The sequence below is a fragment of the Thalia democratica genome, chromosome 8 (assembly GCF_965202585.1).
Source record: "Thalia democratica chromosome 8, ktThaDemo2.hap1.1, whole genome shotgun sequence".
NCBI lineage: Eukaryota > Metazoa > Chordata > Thaliacea > Salpida > Salpidae > Thalia > Thalia democratica.
This window is the reverse complement of record NC_139172.1, coordinates 24,582,160-24,604,554: the sequence shown is the minus strand read 5'-3', so window position 1 is coordinate 24,604,554 and position 22,395 is coordinate 24,582,160. Positions and strand designations below refer to the sequence as shown.

At 28.0% G+C, this 22,395-nt stretch overlaps 1 protein-coding gene across 2 annotated transcripts; it reads left to right on the top strand.

Annotated features, from left to right (window-relative positions):
- Positions 1 to 1,289: 1,289 nt before the first annotated feature.
- Positions 1,290 to 22,355, top strand: LOC145841898 (protein ECT2-like). Of its 2 annotated transcripts, XM_082949194.1 has the most exons (20): positions 1,291 to 1,419; positions 2,299 to 2,385; positions 4,050 to 4,232; positions 4,450 to 4,647; positions 6,887 to 7,052; positions 7,407 to 7,564; positions 7,861 to 7,978; positions 8,290 to 8,381; positions 9,904 to 10,033; positions 11,071 to 11,177; positions 11,429 to 11,620; positions 12,453 to 12,660; positions 13,016 to 13,208; positions 13,955 to 14,051; positions 15,023 to 15,167; positions 15,448 to 15,554; positions 16,062 to 16,222; positions 16,778 to 16,980; positions 17,256 to 17,368; positions 20,930 to 22,355. In XM_082949194.1, exons 1-20 carry the CDS (start codon positions 1,321 to 1,323, stop codon positions 21,206 to 21,208), a joined length of 3,036 nt encoding a protein of 1,011 aa, XP_082805320.1. In that variant the 5' UTR covers positions 1,291 to 1,320; the 3' UTR covers positions 21,209 to 22,355. The 2 variants fall into 2 exon arrangements, with proteins under 2 accessions (XP_082805321.1, XP_082805320.1); XM_082949195.1 differs by lacking the exon at positions 2,299 to 2,385 and having other exon boundaries at positions 1,290 to 1,419.
- The last annotated feature ends 40 nt before the right edge of the window (positions 22,356 to 22,395 follow it).

Sequence of the window (22,395 nt, the reverse complement as noted above, 5' to 3'; positions counted from 1 at the left end):
TGGTATCCTTTAATAATTTCGTATTATATGTATTTAATGTATTTTCTTACTTAAAAAAAAAAATTAAAAGTTTGATTATTTATTGATAAAATAATCCAATTGCTGTTTTAGTTTTTAAAATTTGTACATTTTTTTTGAAGAAGCAGTAATTAACAATATACTTGGAATTTGATACTTGAAGAAAATCTGCAGCAACCTACTTTTTTTAAACTATTGTTACATGTGTAATATTAGAGTTAGAATTAGATAAGAAATAACTGTTTAGACAAAAAATATGTTTATCATTGAAATTTTAATTGTAGTAAATAACATTTAATGTAGAGTAAAAGTATTTTTAATGTAACTTTATACCAATTAATTTAATTTTAAATTTAATTTTAAAGACATATTAAAACTTGTACTTTCTGAAACCTTGAAGGAAATTGAAAAACCTGAAAGAAATTTTAAAAAAATCAGTGATCATCCTAAAGAAGTATAAAAGAGTTTGTAAAAATTATTTTTTATTTTAAAATTTAAATAAGTCTTAACCTTTTCTCTTTTTATATGCAACAACACACATTTACAGAGTAGAGCGAGAAGTGTGTTATGTGTAATTTTACTTGCACTTATAATATTTAACACTTAATTGATCAAAAAATTTTGTCTCTTTAAACAGAAAACCAGTGGTAAAATATCTTTTAGAAAATACTTACAAGGTTATATTTTCATAATAAAAAATTAAAAATAGTGTAAGGAAAGCCCACTTCCTCAAGCAAGTATTCATTTTCACTAAGGCTACAAATTAAATAAATCACAAAAATTCTAATAAAGTGATCACTGACACCAAAGTGAACCTAAAACCAGTTGTTGTCATCACATAGTACTAGACTAATATTATAACAATTCAAAATGTTGTAAGACTTTCTTATGATTTGTATTTGCATCGCTCAAGATAAATATCCTTTTCAGTAAAGAAATACATCTTAAGAAAGTTGGCATCAATTAGAGCTGAAAACTTTTTGAACTGCATTTGTTAAAATGAAATCACTGTTTTTTATTATAAAAAAAAACATTTTAGTTATGTTTGGTTTAACTTTTTTTATATTGATATAGACTTGAAAAAAAAGTAAAATTTATTTAAAAATAGAAAATTAGTTTTGAAAAAAACTGTTGTTTCTTGGTTTTCAAGCAATACTTAAAATATACATATTGAAAGCCTATTATTTTTTTAAAAAATCCTTAGACTTCTATAGTTTCAACTAAGTTTAATTAGTACAACTTTGTTTTCATTTATTAAAGTCTAAAAAAACAGTTAATAAATAAATGAAATATTAATCAAAAATGGAAGTTGACAATGGAACATCAAATGTTGAAGTTGTTACAAGAGTATGTTTAGTTGGTTCATCTGGAGATAATGAAAAGCTAAAAGAACAATTAAAGGTAAATTAAACATATTTGTTATTTAGTTTTCGAAAATTATAAAAAAATTAAAGTTTGTGCACATACATTAATTATCATTAATTTTTAAGGTATTTGAAAATAGGTAATTAATTGTTTTACATATTTTAAACTTTATAGTATACTTAAAACAATTGAGTTTGACAAACTTCTTGGATGAATTGAAATTTTCCTTTAAATTTTTACTAATAAGGTAAGATCAATTTTATAAAAAATAGCCTTGACTTTTATCTTAAAGTATAAACTATAGCATATCATTTCTAGAGTAATAAATTTTCATTTAACTATTAGTATAGTTCCTTTTGTCAAAGTTCTTTTAATAGATACTTTTGAAGAGAAAACATTCAAAGCCATTTTTTTTCTGTGAAATCAATTAAGTTTAATCTCATAACTTTTTTCAGAAAATTTTTCTTGCATGATTTAAAGAAATTGAAGTAATAAAAATTAAAGCAAACATTTTTTAATAAAGAAAAAAAATTTACTTTTCAAAAGAAAATTTCACTTATGATTTAAAAAATTCCTAGACTACTATTTGCTCATTGTTTAATACTGAATTAACTAAGAAAATTTGGAAAGTTAGCATAACTACAGCAGGTTTACTCTTTTACTTTGTTGCCATTAAATAAAAGCCTATTAAGTTCCTCAACTTTGATCAGCTTTATTTCAAAGTTACTTAAATTTTTAAATTTTGTTAAACGCAACTGCAAGCTTGATAATAATAAGATTAAACTTAATTAAAAAGTGATTTACTTCAATGCCCTTTACTTTAAAATAAAAACTAGTTGTTCAAAAGTTTATGAAAGTTTTTATACTTAAAAAGTATTATAAGAAAATAAGACAAACAACAAAATGCAATGACAGTCAATTGAAAAAATGGAAGTTTTAATGATGGAAGTTGATAGCATAGATTCTAAAGCTACTAAATACCGTACTTATTTTTCAAAAATGGTAAGGTTATCTGCTTAAACTAACTTAAGCTGTTAGCATGGTAAAATAAATTGCTTTGCTTCCAAATGCTTTGTATTAAAATCTAATTAAAAACAAATGTTTTTTTTAAATTTTTTATTTTATAGTGATATGAGTATTAAATGCACTGTATGCTATTTATATATGTGTTTTTTTTTCATCACACATTTTAAGTTTTATTGATGTAGTTTTAGATTATCCTTCTGTTTTAAATATAAATATACCTTGACATCTGTTAAAAATTATAAAACCTTACAACAATGAAATTGTTTAATTAAGAAAAAAAACTTCAACATGCAGCTTTACAAAGTTTAAGATTATTAATACTATAAAAATATTCAACCAACAGTTTGGTTTATTATAATGAGATTCAGTTTTATCTAGTGGTTTAATCTAGGATAATTAAAAACTAAAAAACTTAAAATAGAAATAATTGTGCTTATAAATATAAGTTAAATGAATTTTTGATGTGTACTTAATTACAAAAAGCAATCCATATAATTCTGAACAAAATTAAGCAATGGTCTATATTTTAATCAAGGTAGTTGGTGTGATATTTAAGATAAGTATTTATGATTATTTTTAATGAAAGTTTTCATTTAGACTTTTATTCTGCATTGTAATTAACTAAAACAGAAAAAAACATGTTAAGAATCTTTTCAACAGATTACCAAAACTAAATAAAATTTAACTCAAGAGATCATCAGTTGTAAATTCAATCTAAAAAAATGTTGAAACAAATAGATGGAAAGTATTGTAAACCAAAAACCAAACAAAAAGCAATAAAATATGATAATTTGTCTCCTTATATGTAGTATATATATTAAGAGTTTTTTTATTTAGAAATAGGTTTTAATATTAAAGTAAAACAGTTGATAAAATTAAATTTCAACTAGATTAATAAACAGGAGTTATTTAAAGACACTTTTTTACTCTTACTCCAATTAAAAGGTACAGATAATACTGAATGCATTATTATTTGCTTAAATTTTAAGTATATATAGGTAAACTTTAAAGTAAAGCTTCAATCTGTTTTGTTCACTATACATTTTTTTACTTTTGTTTGTACATACTTATATGTTAGACACTGTTAAAATTTAAAGAAAAAAATATAACATAAAAATAAACATTATTATCTAAAACTAGTTAGTTACCAAAATTTTATTATTTAAAGAAACAGTTTTAAGCTACTGTTAAACTTTTTGATTTTGCACACTTTTTTTTGTTTATATCTACAAGTTATTTTACTTTTGTTAACCTATATTAGTTAAAATGACTCAGTGCTTTTTTTCATAAAAAGTTGTAAATAAATTTAAAAATTTTATAATGAAAGACTATTTAAGTCTATTATATTAAATATACAGTTTTTCTTGACTTGATTCTCTAACATTAAAAAGACTTTTAACAATAAAAAAAATTAAACAAATAACTTTATGCATGTTTATATATTTTTCAAATTAAAGTATTTTTACAAACTTAAGTTTGAAAATAAAAATTATTTATACGTAGTATTAACTCAATTAAATGGGTAAAATTAATTAAAGTAATAAAACTTTATTATGTATTTTACAATTTTGATACCTTTTTTATGCTTAAATTGTTTTGAGCAACAAATATTTTTAGTCACAATATTACTTTTGTAACAGGATTTAGACATTCCTTATTTGATATCCAATGATGGAACTGATATCATGGATCAAGATGATGTAAGATTTGAAACTGTTTTTGTACTAGAAAACTTCGAAGGTCCAGTTTTTGATGACCTTAAAACGTATGGAAATCGAATTCTCAGTGAAAGTATTGTTTCACAGACTTTTAAAACTAAGCAGGTTTTTAAACTTTTTATTTGCGTTTTATCTACAGAGCATACAAATTCAAATAACTATACAAACTTTTAATCTGCCAAAAAGGTAATTTTTATAGTATTTATTAAATATGCATTATATTTAAGCCCTTGTAATTTTCCTGAATTATTTATATATATACACAACATGAAAAGAGTTTTGTTGCAGTAATTCAAATTAATCTTTTGAAAACTGTTCACAGCCATTGCCATATTCCAACCGGCCGCTCTTCTGCACGTGGATGGTGGGAATCACCATCTGCTTTTCCAACTTCAAATCGAAGAAAGCAGTGTCTGACTTGGTGGACATCTGCCACCACATGGGCGCAATCGTCAAGAAGGACATGACCGCAAAAGTGGACGTGCTCGTCACCAACCACCCGAAAGGATCCAAGTTTCAGGTTGGCGTTTGAACTATGCTTTTTGTTCAACATTTCAACAGTTTAATATGCATTGGTTCTTGAAATTTTTAATTTTGTGAACAGTACGTAGTGACATAACACTTTTTTATTCAAAAACTTCTATTTTTAATTTTTATTTGCATTTGTATACTTTTTAGAACTGTAATAGTTTTCAAAAGGCAGCTTTTGAAATGAAATAAGATATTTAACTATTAAAAAACAATTCAACACTACTATGTGCCTAAACTAGTTTGAAATAAGTGTAAAATCTTCTAAATTGTCAATAAATATGTATTTCAATATGTTTTCATATAATTTTGTCAGCATGTTTGCAATTTGTTAGAAGACAGGTTTTAAGATATAATAATTTCTCTTTAATACTACTTATAATAACTGGTATACTATCAAAATCAACCCGCGTTCAAAATCCATTCAATTTTTTTTTCCATTTTCTATAGTTTTTAACTTATTTCATATATTTTTTAAGTTTTTTTTATTTATTTTTTATTTGTATTTCACTATCACTGTTTCCCCTAACCCTTACCTTCAATCGGTAAGCGGTTCTCGAATTTGACTGGGTGGATTTTGATCAAGGGTGGATTTTTATCGTGGGTGGATTTTGAACGTGTCCCATAAAAACTATACTACTGTAAATGTCAGTTGTATAGTTCTTATAAGTTTATTGACCTATTTTATTTAAGAATATTCCTAATTATATTCTTTTTTTTTATGAGCTAGGAAATTAAATGTAATCATAAAACTTATGATTCAAAGGGAACTAAGTATAAATAAGTTTTAAGTTAACAAAATTAAAATTCATGTTATAGTAATGTTGTTTTTGTATCATATTGTTCATTAGATTTTTTGTTAAGAATCATTTACTTTTTTTAACAATTAAACTATCGTAAATTTTAAATTTATATTGTAAAATTTTTCATTTCAAGTCTTTAATTTTTATATAATAAGCATTACTTTTCTAGAATATTGTTAGCTTATTTGTATATTTATTTTTCTGTTACGAAATATATCACAACATCCTATATTTTATGTAGCTTACTCAAAAAGGTCTAAATTTTACAAGCTTGCTGTTTTACAATGTTAGATTAAGTTTTTAAAGCCATCTTATGAAACACAATGAAAGTACTTAAGTTTTTCAATAATTATTAGTCACCATTGTATATTAGCTTTAGAAGATGATGTTTCTGATTAAAATTGGCAATAAGTTTCTAAAAATTTCATTTCTTAAAAAAGTGCATTTTATTAAAAGAGAACAAAAAAAAAAAAAAGAGTTTTCAATAAAAAAGCTTTTCAAAAAAGCAAATTAAAAACAAAAAAGAAAAAAAAGACAATGATTATAGATTAGTAGATTACGTAAGCAGTTTACTTATTACTTTTCATTGTTGTATTTATGTCCAAATTTGACTTGGATAAGTTTTTAAAGGTTTATTGTATTTTGTTTGTGTTTTTTACTGTCTAGCTTCATATAAGACCACAATTTGTTAAAAAAATTTTTTTTTTTAAATTTTACCTCTTAATAATGACTAAGGTACTTTACGTTGCATGTTATTAAAGCATACAGATAGCTAAAATTTGTAAGTACTTTTGATTAATTGTTCATTAAAAAGTAATGAGCATTTAGTAAAGTTTAGATTAAAACACACATAATTTTTGTTACAGGAAAAGTTGCTCATAACAAAAAAAGAATTATTAAGCTCCCATATTTCCTTGTCCTTAACCTTGTGAACTTATTATAGACAAACTCAGATATAGTAAAAATCAAAAGAAAATTGAATAACATGGTTTTTTCTAAAATAATACATATATATATATATAAATTGTTGTACTTGTTTCTTTTTATAATATTTTTATTAAGTTTAAAACTTGCTTAAAGAATTTGATAGCTGTGATGATCTTTTTGAAAAAAAGTATTTATTCAGTAAAGAACGGACATAACTTTATTGAAATCAATTATAGTCATTATTAGTAAAATTAAGAAGCTAGTTATTCTTGAGTTTTGTTTTTTTTTGTTTTATTTAATTGGGATTAGACAGTTTTAATTTTTATTTTTTATGTTTTTAACTTTCACTGACTTTAAAAAGCTTATAAAATTATTATAAGTAAAGAACCTAAGCTTCTTTCAAAAAATTCTATTTTATCAACAAATTATAGTTAGCATCTTGAAAATAGAAAGCCGTGTTTACACCTACTGAATGTTTATCATAATCTTGTTTCGTTTCAGGCCGCAGTGAGCCTGGGCAAGCTGACAGTGAAGCAAGGTTGGATACAACACTGCTGGAGCTTAAGAAACGAGCAGGAGCCGTTCCGGGCGACCGACGACAAAATAATAAGCCAGTTCAAGTTCAAGCCATTCGACGACTGCGTGATTTTTTTGTTCGGATTCACAGGTGCTTGTTTGTTTTGTTGCGCTGAACTTTACAAACTTATTTTCATGTTCGCCCACTTGGCAGAAGTCTGAAAAGTAGTTGCCTACTATTTATTTCCCATTTTGCTACTGAAATTTACCAATTTAATTATTCTCCCCTTACTAGTTATTGCCCTCTTTGTTAAACCCTGCCTCAAACTTAAGAAACTTATAGAATATATGAAAACTTCTAACTTTTAATATTTCAATTTAATGATGTTACTTGATAAGTTAATTAAAAATCAGGCACTGAGACGAGTTGCTTAATAAAAAGTTGAAAACTGTTAAAAAATTCAAACTTTAAAATTTTTTTTTATGTTCATTAATATTTTTTTAGACACCGAGAAGAAGCACATGATGGACATCGGGCAGAAGCAGGGGGCGACGATGCTGCAGAAAATCGACGAAACCTGCACCCATCTGGTGGTGGACAAGGACTGCAAGCGGGAACTTCCCAAGTGCGAGAATTCGAAAGTGGAAAATGTGGTGCAGGAAGTTGGTTTTTTTTTTGACCGCTTAAATGAAAATTTGTTATAGCAATTGAATATGTGTTAATTTATTTATAGTTACACATCATACCTTTTAATACTGATTAATTGATTTGTTTTTATTTATTATATTTATAAATTAGTTTTTTTTTAAATTTTAAGTATTTTTAAATGACGCTATGCGCTTGCGTACTTACTAATATAGATGTTTCACCAATTGAATATGCGCTAAATTGTTTATAACTGTACATCTTATCTTGAAAAGTGATTAGTACACAGCTTATATTTATTACAATTGTTCAGTGGTTTTGGGGAAGCATACAGATAGAAGCGAGGGCGGTCGAGTCCGCGTACAAGTACAAAAATCCGGAGGAGCAGAAGCAAATGTTGACCAGAAGCACCACATCCACTTCATTGCTAGGTTGGTTAACAAGCTTAACAACATTCAAACTTGTATTTAAAATGCAATCAAATATATTTATTCTGTTATTTATCATCAGTGTGAGTTCTGAAAAACTTATTCAGTCTTGCTTATAGTTATAAGTTTTTAACAAAAAAATTAAGCTTTAGTTGATTTTTTTTATTCATTAAGCAGAACAATAACAGCTAACGTTAAACCTCTCTGAAACTTACTTTTCAATAAACTGATAAAAGTCTAAAACATGCTTTTTATTGTAAAGTTTAATAGTATTTATTGCAAATAAACAGATAATAGTGATTAGTATTGAACAGGCACTCCACGCTTGGACGTCTCCATAACTTCAAATAGATTTTCTTCCGGTAAAAATATTAGAAAACGTCTTCGAGATGAGAAGAGATCGCAGGTTAGTAATTAAAATTTATCTTTTTTGTTGAAGTTATACAGACTCGTATAACTAATTTTGATTTTATACAAAATATAATTGTATCTACTCTAGTTAGCTGAAGTTTTTTGAAATTACATCGCTTTGTCAATCACACAAAATTTTTTAAGTTTATAATTTTAAAGTAGATCATAAAAAGTATAGTTATTTACAATAGTTAAAGATTTAGGGAAATTTAAAATCTACATCAATAGTTTACAAAATATTCATTGTTTAGTTTGAAAATAAAAATATTCACTGTTTGAGAGGATTTTTCGATAGTTGAAATATTTTTAAAGTAATCATAAGACAACGATATTTGAAATATGTTTAATTGACAGAAAGTTAACTTTATGTGACACAAAAATTAGCTAGGAAATATGAGGTTCATATCCTATGTAAATATTTAAACTTTTTGTATATACACAATTTTTCTGTTTAAATTTCAAGTAAAAAATAAGTAATGGGATACACTTAAACTAGAAACTTGAATTTAATGTATAATTGTTTGAAAGCTGTTGAATTCTGAAGCAAGAAATAATTTTTAAAAACTCTGAAAATAGTTTATTTCTTAAATCAAAAATCATAAAAAAACCGTCTAAACTTTAAACTTTCTAACTTAAACTTTCTTATCAAAGTAAAACCTAAATTATTATTAATCTTATGTTTATGAATTTCTTAATTTTATATAATAACATTTTGATTACTTTTTGCTATTTCTAAAACAGATTTGAATTTACATGTTTAAAAATTTTTAAATAAAAACTTTTGAACCTATATAGTATTCTTAATGATCTTAAAATTGTTATAAAATGCTGAGCTTAATTTTTATTGCCATTTTAAAGTTCTTTTTTGTTTTGTTACACAATATAATTTCTTGAGTTCACTAACTGAGTTATAAATTAGTATTTTACTGCTAATTTTCCAAAGCACTAACTTTAAACATATAAAGACATTAAATTTTTTTTTTGTAAACATTTGAAAACTACTATGAACTTTGATTTATCTGAACTATTTAAAAAATTTGAACGAATTGTGGTGCGTTTATTGAATATTTAAGCCGTTTTTATAGATACTTGAAATGCACAACATAATAAAAAAGTTTGCCAAAAAACCTGGAATTTGAGAAAAAAGAAGCTTTAATTTTGAACAAAAATCACTAAAAAACTTGGGATTTTGATGAAGTTATTAATGCAAAATAATAAAATTTAGATTAGACACCGAAGATCTATCATAAAAAAAAACTGTGGCATTTAGAATTTTTTTTACTATAAAACAAACACATTTAGCATTACAGTATCTTTTCAATAGTTTTGTACTGATAAATACACTTCTTTACCTTATAAACTTAATTTTATACTAAAAATGGACAATAAAACTTGTACTTTCAAAAACCTTGATTTTTTTTCATAAAACCTTGGGCAACCCTGTAAAAAGTAAAAACATTTGAAAAACTAAAGGTTATTTTTTAATGATTAAGGCATAACATCAATAAAAAACCCAGGCTGGATACGACTCACCGCAGAACACGTCGACCGTTCCTTCAAAGCGCCCGTCGACAGACATATCCGCCTGCCTGTCAGAAGCCATGCTGGACCTGTCGAACACGTCCAACGCTTTCCTGCATTCACCAGGTGCTTGGTTGTTTTCATTTGTAAAAGTTCCAGTGATTTTTAGCCATTTTGAATTTACAAAACTTAATTATGCTGCAAAGTTAATTAAAAACAATCTTTAGTTGATTTGTTGCCGTTATCCGAATTAAAAATCCCGTTCAAGCCGCCCAAAAGTTTAAGAGAAAAGCCAAACGGTAGTTGTTTGGCCGACAGCTCAGTAAAAAGAGTCGCCAGAAAAAGAAAGTCCTCGGATTTTCTGGACGAGTTTAAGACAGGTTGATTGTAGAAAGCGTAAAAAGTGTTTTTGTGAGGCAACCAGTTAGTTGTTTAAAAAAGGCAGAATTTTTGTTTTAACTGAGTTTTTGCAAGAGTTTTTAAGTAAAAGCATCTGAAAAGTTTGCACCTTAGTCGTAGCTATTATATTAAACATTTGTTTTCGCAGTTGAAGATTTATCACATCCTGTGAGTACCTTTCTATACTTCGATAAAAATAAATATCTTTTAGCTTAACACTAGCAGATTTTTTTTTTCATTTAGATTAGTTTTGATCACGTCATGAGACAGGTTTTGAAACAGTTTTTTGTTGAAACCAGATCGCCAGCTGCTTGGTAAGCGCAGCAGCAGCTTGGTGGCGAGAAGGCGGAGGCACAGGAGCTTGAGGCCGAGGAACCTGATCAGAGATTTAGACAGGGCGGGCGGCGCAGACGTGAAAAGTTACAAGAGGCAGTCCACAGACAGCTTGCTCACCAAGACCTTGTTGTTAGACGACGAGGACTTGGACGAGACCATACAGGAAGGTTTAGTTTTGTTGAAGCAGTCTGAGCGTTGAGTAAATTTAGTAAATAGGTTTTTTTTTATATTGTTTCTTTGGGCTTAAATAGGCAACGTTTATAATTATATAACTAATTTACGCTATGCCGTGGACATTTATATTACAACTAAAGTGTGCAGTAAATTTTTGTTAAGATTAAGTTATGTAATGTTGATAGCGTTTAAATTTATTTATGTATTTTCACAAACTATTTTGAATTTCATTAAATTAAAACTATTATTAATAGAAAAGAAAGTACAAAAGCCAAATCGCAATACAGCAAGATACGCTGTGGCTACAGAGTTTCTTGAAACTGAAATAAACTACGTCCGGATTTTGAACAGCATCGTAACAGTTTGTATTTTTATTTATTTCAGCTTTGTTTAAAAAAAACTATTGTAAAGCAGTAATTGTGTTCTTTCAACTTTAAAGATTATATTTGCAATTCTCAACTTATGATTTAGGATGTTTAAACTAAATAAAGGTAAAAACAAATTTTGAAAACTTGAATTTAGCTAATTCAAAACTAATCAAAACTACTTCTCAGAAGCAAAGCCAAAGATGAAAGTCCTATTTAGTTACTCTTTTCAAAAAAAAACTTCCAGATATTTCAACGCCCGCTGGAGGACCCCACCCAGGCGAGGGGCGCCATCCTGGCCCCCGAGGACGTGAAGAGGATCTTCCACCCGCTCCCCGACATCCACCAGTCCCACCAGCAGCTCACCGCGGAACTGCAGCAGCTGATGGACGGCTGGGACGACGAGACGACCTGCATCGGCAACGTCGTTCAGAAATACGTCAGTTGTTCAGACATAAAAATGTTTAAATAAAAAAAATTATGCGTCGTATTTCATGTGCTTCTGTAGAGATATAGAAGTTGTTTGTGTTTATGACTTTTTGCTACTAAAGTTTTTAATCAAAGAGTGTTAATGTTGAGTGAAGAGTCTGAAAGCTGATTTTTTGCGAGTTTTTCTACGTGAAATATTAACATAGTTTATAATATACATGTGTATTTATAAGCTACAAAAAAATAATGTGTTGTGTTTAGAACGTTAAAAATGTAGAGATGTGTTTCAACCACATTTTATTTTAAACAGGGTTGCCACTGGTTTTTGGAAAATTTTCTTCAGGTTTTTAAAAGTACACATTTTTTGGTCTATTTTTAGTTTAAGATTAAGTTTAAGCTAAAAAACTGCTTAAATAGTTCATAAACATTGAAAAGATACTGTAAAGCTACTTTAAATGTGTTTTTAAACAATTTTTTTAATGATAAGAAAAAAAAATCTATACGGTAGACTTTTTTGTCAAATCAAAATTACACTACTTAAGATGGAAATTTCTTTAAAATTTGAGGTTTTTCCAGGTTTTTTAGAAATTTTTGTTTAAAATTCCGGGTTTTTTCTTTTTTTTTCTTCGAAATTTCCCAAATCCCTTAGGTTTTTAGCCTAAATTGTCAAATTCAAGGTTTTCTAGGATTCTAGGTTTTGAGGCAACTCTGTTTGAATTTGATAACTAACTTTATAGCAAACGTTATTTAATTTTCTTCCAAACATTTTGAATTTGTTAAAAAAATTACCGCAGCGATTATTTCATGATAATGATTTTCTTACAATTGCAATTTAATTTCAGGCGGAAAAGTTCCAGAACCACTACCCCGCGTTCGTGAACTTCTACGAGGACCGGGTGAGCATGATCGAGAGCTTGGAGCAGTCCAACTCCCGGTTCCACGCCTTCCTCAAAATAAACCAGGCCAAGACCGACTGCGGCAGGCAGACGCTCGCCCAGCTGTTTATCAACCCCGTGCAGCGCCTCCCCAGGATCATTCTCCTCCTTCAAGGTTTTTTTTGATAGTTGATTTTTTTAAAGTTTGTCGGCTGGTATTTCTGTTTGATCTTTTGGAAAATTTTAAAGTGTGAGCAACTGGGTTTGAGTTGCAAAACTTTTCAATATCGTCAGACTATTTGGTCTAATTTTTTTGCGTAAGGTGAAGTTCCTTTATCAAAAAATTAACATTTTGATTGCTGAAAACAAGATGCGCAAAACCTTACCTCAAACAATTATTCGATAAACTTTGATATATTTTCTTTTTATACACGAGACAGCTTTTTATTTGAAACTTTTCAACCAATTAAAAATCATTTCTTTAAAACTCACATTTCCATAAATTTATATCACAAACACTCACCGCGCAGACATCAAGAAGCACACGGAGAAGCTGAACCCCAAGCACCCGGACGTCCAGTCGATAGAGGTCGCCATTCAGAAGTACAAGAAGGTGACGGTCCACATCAACGAGAACAAGCGCAAGACGGACGCGCAGACGCAGCTGTTCAACATCATCTACCAGATACAAGACTGCCCGCCCACCCTGCTCTCTTCCGAGAGGTTCGTTTGTTTTGAAAATGTGACCGCTTTGACCCTTGTCAGGGCTTTGTTTCAAACAAATTTTCTTTTGTGTTTATCATGTTGTAAGTTTGTGTTAAGTTTTGCTTTTATTAGAAAAATATAGTTTGCAATAAAGTTTGCAGATTTTTTCTAAGAAATTTTGCTTCATCAAAATTTTTAACGTTTAGATTTATCTGACAACATGTTTAGAAAATGTTTTTATGTATTTTTTTCAGTTTGTTTTCGTTTTGTTTCTATTGATTGTATTTTTTTTTCGATGAAAAGAACTGTTTTTCCTTCTTTTAAGCCTTTGTTTAAAAATCTAAAGTTTTATTACAAGTTCAATGTTTTGTGAGAACTTTGTGAAATTTCAAAAAAAAATCAATCAAAATACGCTTATGTAGCTTTAATCGCGTGCTTTTGTAGAAATATACAAACTGTTTTGTAATTTGTTTTCTCTTAAATTTCGTGTAAGTGTGTCACATTTTAAAAATGATTATAGAATTCACGTTTTACGAAAAGTATTAAGGTAAAAATAATGTCTTTAAGTTATAATTGTTTTTAAGTTTCTGATGCTTTAACTCCTTTTTATGTTGTAATGAAATTTTTAAATCTTTTGAAATATTATTATGTGAAACTTAACTTTTAAGATAGAACACACAAATTTATTCAAGCCGCTAGTTTTTTGTTTTGCTTATTTTTTTACTTTTTAGTATATTTTTACTACCTAAATTTATTAATTTTAGGCAATATTTTGGAAAATGCGAGGGAGTGACAGTTGACAATATTCCGTACAAAAAGGGAGAACACATATCTTTGTACATATTCTCCGACTGCATTGAGGTAAGCTTGTGGTTTTTGTGTGTTTTCTTTATTTAGATTTCTACAAAAATAATTACTTTTTGTGCAGGTTAACAAAAGTAACTGTAGCTTTTTTTGTTTTGTTTTTGTGAAAAAGATGGTTTTAAAAAAACATTTGGTATTAAACAAATTAATATTACTAGTAGCTTTATATATAAAATAATTAACAATACACATATAGTAAAATCTTTCGAAATTTATAATTTATGTACATTGATTTTGTTTTACATTTTTTTTAAATCTTGAAACTGTTTAATATTATAAACAATTCTTTCTTTAAAAAACTTAAAAAACAAAACCGTATGATTTTTAAACAAAGCTCGTCATGTAATTATTATGGCGGTGCTTTGAAAACCAAAAACTGTTTTGTTTGTTCTACAGAGAAAATTGTTTATAGATTTTTTAATCTAATTATGTTAATTAATGCATATAAACATCTATTAATATCAATTTAATGATGCTTAAATATGTAGATTTACTTGCATTTCCATACTTATGTTCCTTGTTCTTTAAAAACAAAATATTTTAAATCAAATCATAAGTTGTTACATTGTTTTCAATTGCAGAATTGTATTTAAACTATGCACATAATACTATTAAAATATTAAAATACGATTTTTTTAGTCTTACTTTTTGTTTGTAGTAGTTTATAACATGTAAAAGTGTATATAGAATCGAAAAACATTAAAATTTTTTAATTGAGTTAATGTATATTTCTAAAGTAAATTACGATTCTTTAAATAGAAAATTTTATTAATTTTACTATAAATTTCTTATAGTTTTGACCTTTTCCAACTCTAAAATATTAGTTTATTTTTAATTATTATCAGTAAAACAAACTTATTTCTATACTAAAGCAGAAAAAAATCAGTTTTAATTTTCCAGCAATACCTGATTTTATGAATTAAAACAACTTTAATAAAATAACTTATATTGGTCGTTACAAAAAACAGATCGCAAAATCCAAAAGGAATCAGAAGTATTACACGATGAAGAGCCCCAACGTGCGCAGCGCCAACCAGACGAAAACGATGAAGCACCTGAAGAAACTGTCGCTCAACCACATAAGGCACCTGGTCAACTACGAGGAAACTGACTGTTGGTTCACGATTGTTTTCACATTAATTTATAAGTTTATTAGCTTGTTGTATTTTGTTGTTTATTAGAAAAACAAACACTATGTTACTTTTATTTCATGCTTGATGTTTTATTCACCCAAGCCTTGCTCATAGTAATTTTTATTTGGCGCAAAATTAGTATTTCTACATAGAAATTAATTAATATGATGTAATAATACATGAATTTATTTTGAGATTATTTGATTGTGTATTTTTTACTTTAAGTCAAATTGTTTTGATATTTTATCAACATTAAACAGCATGTCAAAATTACGTGGGCTTGTACTGCAAGGCTCCGGAAGACCCTGACTGCTGGATGCTTTCCTTCAAAGCGCAGTTTTACCAGGACAGCGACGAAAAAGTTCAGGTAATTTTCAATGTTTAATATGTAATTTTTTTGATTATTTGATATAATAAAAAAGAAACACTTTTGCTCAGTTCTCACTGCGATTTGCTTTACATTTAACCCTAACTCGTTTTTAGCAACTCGTTGCTCACCATTTGGGGCTCCTCGCGTCGACGGGGTCCCATGTTAAAAGTCGTTGTGACGTCACTGCTTATGTGGTTGTCACAGCGACGATGGTTCAGTCGGCGCCCGCAAACTCAGAGCAGGAGACTGCGATATTTGCTCGTTCTAATATGACTTGCAAGAAGGCAAAGTGTAAAATTAAAGCTGAACTCTACATCGAGCATTGTAAAAGTTAATACAATGTTTTGGTGATTTTTGAGTTTACACATGCTTAAGTTTAAAGTCACATTGTCTTCGGACAACGTGGCTTTAAACATGCAAAGTTTTTTTTTTAATTTTGAATATATTATTAATAGTTAAGTTAATTTTAATTGTTTTTTTTTATTGGGGATTGGGGATGGTTAGACGAAAGAAAGCGAGATGAAGTCGAGTTTCATCGAGGCGCTGTCGCGGCACAGGGCGAACTGCATGTACATCGCCAGCGACGAGCACTTCGTCATGAACTACGTTTACAGCAACCCGGAGAAAGAATCGGCCGCCCCCGTGTCAGCGTCGTCTTCCGCCAGGTTTTTTATAATTAGAAAAGTTTGTACAAGTATCAAAAGTTTTATTTGTTTTGTAAGTACTTTTAATTACAAAGACATGTGTTCAATATTCATTATCCGAGTTTGAGTCTTATGTCAAAAAGTATTATTGTTGTCTAGTTATCCGAAAACTATCTAAACATTAATGTTTTAGCATCAAAAAACTTTCAGTTGATAATGTTATTATGTCTTAGTGTTCCTCAAGTCTTCTGATATGCCAACAATTTTTTAGTGATTTTTCTTTTTTAATTTAGCAGTCAATTTTCGTTTACCTAAGAAATCCATCGAAAGTCATTCAAACGAAAATAAAAGCTAAGCTGAAATTTATTATATATTTTGACTTTTTTTTATAAATATTTTTTGCATTGTTTTATACACTAAATAAACTACGAAGATGTATGTTCGTTATCCAAGTTCAGGTTTAACTATCCAAAATCTATTTAAACCTTATCTCATTTTCCCTTCCAAGCTCTAATCTCAATAAGTGTTATTCTCAAAATTTAAGTCTTTCACAAAAAAAAACAACTTTTTTTCCAGCAAATCGGACAAGAAAAACACTTCTTCCATCCGGCAGAAGATAATTAAGTCGTTCTCGTTCGCCAACCGAACGCCCAAGAAGCTGGCCAAGCACCAGCACTACCACACCATAAACTCGGCCAGCCTGAACAAGTCTTCCACGGTGGAAAAAAAATGTGAATACGACACCGTTTCCATAAACATCTCCACTGCCACAATGTCGGGTGAGAAGTTTTACTTTGGTTGTATAGGAATTTGCCGTAAAGTTTTGTAAAATATTTGTTTTTTATTTGGTTTTTATATAGTAAATCTAAAATTGTACGTATGTTGTAAGGTTTGTAAGCTTGGTATAGATCTACATGTAAAAAAAATCTTTTTTTTTAATTTTTCTAACTTGATAAGCCAAACTTACTTGTTAGTAAAAGATTAAGTTTTCATAGAATCCGTGCAGAAAACTACTAATTAGACAATTTGAAAATTAATTATGTGAAAATTTTAGATCAAACAGTCAATTCATCTACTCTAACGCCAAGCATGAGCGTCACCAGTCTCCAAGGTTTACCTTACAACAAAAAGAGCGCTTTCATGACCAGCACTACTAGCTTGATGCAGGTATACTACACATGTAAATTAATTAACTACTTTCTTGCCAAAATTTTGACTTAAAGCATGGTCAAAAGTTATAAACAGTGATTTAAAATAACAAGCCTTTTGTATTAAATAAAATTGAGTTATAGTCTAAATGATAACATAAAGGTTGTTAGATACTGAAATGAACGTTGAATTTAATCAATGAGAAAGCGTGCGCACTTTAAAATTGTAATTTTTGTTGAATCAGATTCAACAAGCCAAAATACCTGTAAGTATTTTAATTTCAATAACAAATAACTTTTTTAAGATTTTTTCATTTACATTCTATGTAATAGATACGTCATTTACAAAATCAACAGCATATTTGTCTGATACAAACTCATATTTTCTTATTGCGTAAATTTTTAAATGCAATTCGGTATGCACGTTTGCAGTGCATCGTAGACTCTGACGTTTTAAACAAAAGTTTTTTTTTATACCAAAACTAAAGCAAGGTGCTAATTGGATAAATATTTATCAGAAGCCAATGTATTTTCTGTAACTTAATTAAAATCTAAAAAAAAATTCCTTAAATATCTAGCTGATGTTTGTTTAACTTTATCAATACTTATAATAAATTGTAATAATTAATCAATTAACAGGTTATTATATATTTGTTGTACGAAAGGTTTACAGTAAAATTACCATAATAATATTTAAATACCATATAGTTTAAAACTCAACGCTTAATTAAATCAACCAATATTTATATAGTTTTTCTCTTTATTGTTATAGCAATTAAAATATGTAAAAACTGTTTACCTTTACCGTTAGACTTTTCAGTGCTAATATAATTAGCAAACAAAATATTTACTCTTAAGAAAATAATTTATTCCTCTTTAGTTAATATTTTTTTTGTCAAGCGTATCTGAAATGTTTTGGAATTTTCGATTACACATTAAAAATTTTGATGCAGAAAATTTTTGCTTCATTATAAATTTATTAAAAATTATTTCGCACTTACAGTAATCTATTTTTGTTTTTATTGTTCTTCATTTGCATTAAACACATTTTACAAACATAGCTTAATTTGTGAAAAAAATATTGTTGTACTTTTATCAATTGTTTTACATTACATTTGTGAACATTTATTTATGTTTCTTTACTTCTAAAGATTTCATTTTTTTTTAACAACTTTTTTTGCATTTTAGATAGAATTAATTGACAAAACAAGTAAGCAAGTTTTTTTTTGTTTAATGTTATAAATAGTTTTTTCATCTTTAAATCTCTGTAACTAATTCTAGCAACGATAATTTAACTTTTTGACCTTGACCCAAATAATGAGTTAATTTACTTTCAATCCATATGTTTCAACAGACTACGCTATAAATAAGTGTTTTTGTAAGTTACTTGGTGGAATCAAGCTTAATATTAAATATTAGTTATCGATTGAAAGTTGCTTTTAATATATTTTGTTTTACGTTTTACTTTGTATAAGCAGTACCTGTGTGAATAATTTAGTGTATAAAAACATCTATTTTTTGATTAAACAAAAAAAAAACAGCAACAACTTTTTTTTACTCTCTGTATTTGTTTTGTATCTATATTGTTTTTAAATATTTTATTAGTAATTCTTTTTTGTAGCGTAAGATAGACTGTTTGGTTGTGGAACTAAAATATTTAGCATATTCAAATACTAAGCTTTTTTCATGAGATGACTTAATTTGTTGCTAATGTATAGAAATTAGCAAGAGGCTTATAAGCTTAACAATTTGCTTCCAGCACTTTGAAGTTCACAAATTATTGTCTTGCGAATTAAATAGTTGTGAGTGTGCTGCTGATCGCACTAATTTTTCCAAAAATATTTACATATTTTCAAGTGAAGTTTAATTGCTTAATGTCTGCAGTGGTTTTAATACAGACATAAAGTTATTTGCAAGTTTAATTAAACTTTTTAAGCTGTAAGCTTGCAAAATAATAGTAGTTGATACTATTCAGCTAGTTTTAATATTATTCATTCCAAGTAACCTTGTAACCTTCGTACTGTTGTATTTCTTTAAAATTTCTTACTCTTACTTACACCAAATGTAGTCAGACTCGAGGGATATTATGCCATACTAAGCTCACTGTTGAACTTGATTTCAAGTATTTAATAACTTCCGCTCGTAAAACCTGAATACCACCTACACACTTATTTTGTTTATATATACTTTGTTTGTTTATTTAAATTGCATTGCTATTTAAAAAAGTAGAGTATAGTATTATGAAACTCATTAAGTTCTTTATGATAGTTAGTATTTTTGTTTTACCTTTAAAACAATCGTGATAATCTACTTGTGGTAAGTACTTAATCAATTCTATTCAAATAGTGTTTATCCAAAAACTATTTACTAGACTAGTACTTTTAGTCGTGTGGAAATTTCAGCTTTGTTAAGCTTTTAATGGTATTAAATTAAATTATTTAAGATTTTACTTTTTATTTAATTAAGTGGAAATAAGTTTATGATATTGATTTAAATTTAATTTTTATACTCCTGTATCTTCCTAATTAAGTTATTTGTAATTTTGAACAACCTATTTAAAAAAGATTGATAGTAAATAAATTATTCAAAATATTTGGCATAAGAAATAAGTAATTGGAAACGCCAAAACCAAGTTTTCTGTTGCATAACTCATTTTTACATACTAATATAAAATATAATTACTAAATACTACTAATTACTATTACTAATTATAAGTAATAGATATAATTACATAAAAATATCATAGAAAATGTTTTATATTATCCATAGTTTAAACATATTTAACATTAGTATTGTAGTATAAGTAATACTTTTTTAGTTGTTTAATTTATGAATGATGGAGCAGTAATTGCTTAAAAACTTATTGAATAATAGTTTTGTAAATCGTTTTGTTAAATATACTACCTCGTTTCACTTTTATTAGTTGTCTATACACTTATGTATGTAGCACATGAATTACAAACTAGTTGTATGTATATTTACCGATACTTCTACTAAAAAACGTAATAACAGTTTTTATTTATATCTTTTAATTTTACTTGACTTGACTAAATACAATATAAAAATTTCATATTTTTTTTTCGGAAGTTTAAAAACTTGTAGTTATTTGTCTTTTAAACGCTTAGTTTGGGACTTCTAAGTATTTAAGTAATCGAGACAAACCTGAAATGCGTTTTCAACAACGTTTTTCTTTTTAACAATATCAATTGAAAACAGCATCAGTATAAATTAAAAATTAAATAAAATTTTATTTGTTTGATATGAATATTAATTTTTAAAACTACTCAAAAAGTTTTTATTTATTAAGTCAAACTAGATATTATAAAATCTTGTATATAGATAAAAAATCTTTGGTATTAATCATAGATTGAAATCATTTTAAAATGAATTATGTACATTCTGTATTACTAAGCCTGTACAAAAAAAAATTGTACTTGTTAAATTGTCCTTTGCAGTAATTTCTAAACACTCCAAAGCTGCGCTCAGTAAATCATTAACCAATATTGTTTTTTACATAAAAAGTTCAAACTTTATATAATACCAAATGAAATAGAAATAATATTCAAACAACTCTCAACAGTTGGACGAGACGCCCGAGCTCCAAAAGTTCCCCGTTGCCCGTGACAACCAGCCGGTGTTCCAGTCGCCCGGCAAGATCAAGCGCACCCCGGGAAAGGGCAAGCTGCGCCCCGCCTTCTCCACCATGAACCTCACCAACAACTCGGAGTTTCCCGCCGTTCCGACGCCACCCAGCGGCAGGAGGAGGAGCAAGATGTCGTCGGCCAACAAGGTGTTCCGCGCCATCAAGAGGACCAGTTCGCTCCGCAAGAAGCAGGACAAGAAGGAGTCTCTCGTTTGAGAGAGGGGTTCTCTCGTTTTCGGTTCTCTCGTTGTTTTTGGCGGGTCTCTTGCGAGAGAGTGCAGCGGCTGGTACGTGGAAAGTTCTTTGGGTTTCGAAAGATTTTTAGTGTTTTTATTTATATTGAGGTTTTACTGAAATGTCTATCGCGCGGTATATTTTGAAGCACGTTTAGTGTTCGATGATTTTTTTATGTAAAATTTATCGTCTATCCCTTTTTCAAACAAGTGAACATGAGATTTTAATTTAGAAAATGCCTCAGAAGTTGTACATTTTTTTTCGGACCGATTTCTTTTTACTTATAATATTGCTTGAAATTTTGAAAACTTACGAAGAATTTAAACTTCTCTGTCAACTGAAAACTTTAATAACTTGAAAAAGCTAACTAAAAATTTTGTTGTACTTTTTTATTTGAATTTCTGTATTTTTAACATATTTTTTCGTCCATTAGGACATTGTCAATGTAGATTAAACAAAAAATTGGTGTCTACTATTTTACTTTTGTTTAAAGTTTTTCCGCAATAAACATGTTTTCGTTTTTTCCGCGTAAGTTATTTCGTTCACAAGGTCTTGTAAAGGTTTACCGTAATAATTTATTATTTTTAATAATGTTGTACTTGAAAAATTTGCTCAAGTAGGATTTAGGTGGCCTATATGAAAACATGCTGGCTTTGATAAAAGTTAAAGTGATCGACAGGAAAAATGCGGAAGAAAATTTTAAAGTCGCGTTGAAATGCTGCGAATGGGCGAGCTTGAATATTTTTATTGATTTTTTGTTACGCTCGAATCTTGTTTTCGCTCGATGAAATGTTGCTGAATTTGCGTTGCTTTTGTAGTTGAAAAAAAAAATTGTTATTTCGAAAAATAGCTTCCTGTAATTGAATTTTTCTTTAGTAATTGTTTTGATGCAAAATTTTAAGTGATTGAAATCGATTCGAGTTTTTTGTTTAAAAAGAAGCTTTTTAGTAATGATTCATCTGAATGTTAAGTTGAGGAGCGTTTGTTTGTTTTATTTTTAGTTAAATTATAAAAATTTCTGCTGCGTATCAAATGTCACAAGCCGTTTTAAGAATATTTTCGCAAATAGAAGAGTAAGAACCATGTTTAATTTGTTAGAATGTTTTTAAAATAACCTGGTTAAAGAGTCGCTCGAAGTATCAAGTAGCTTGATAAACTGGATGTTTATT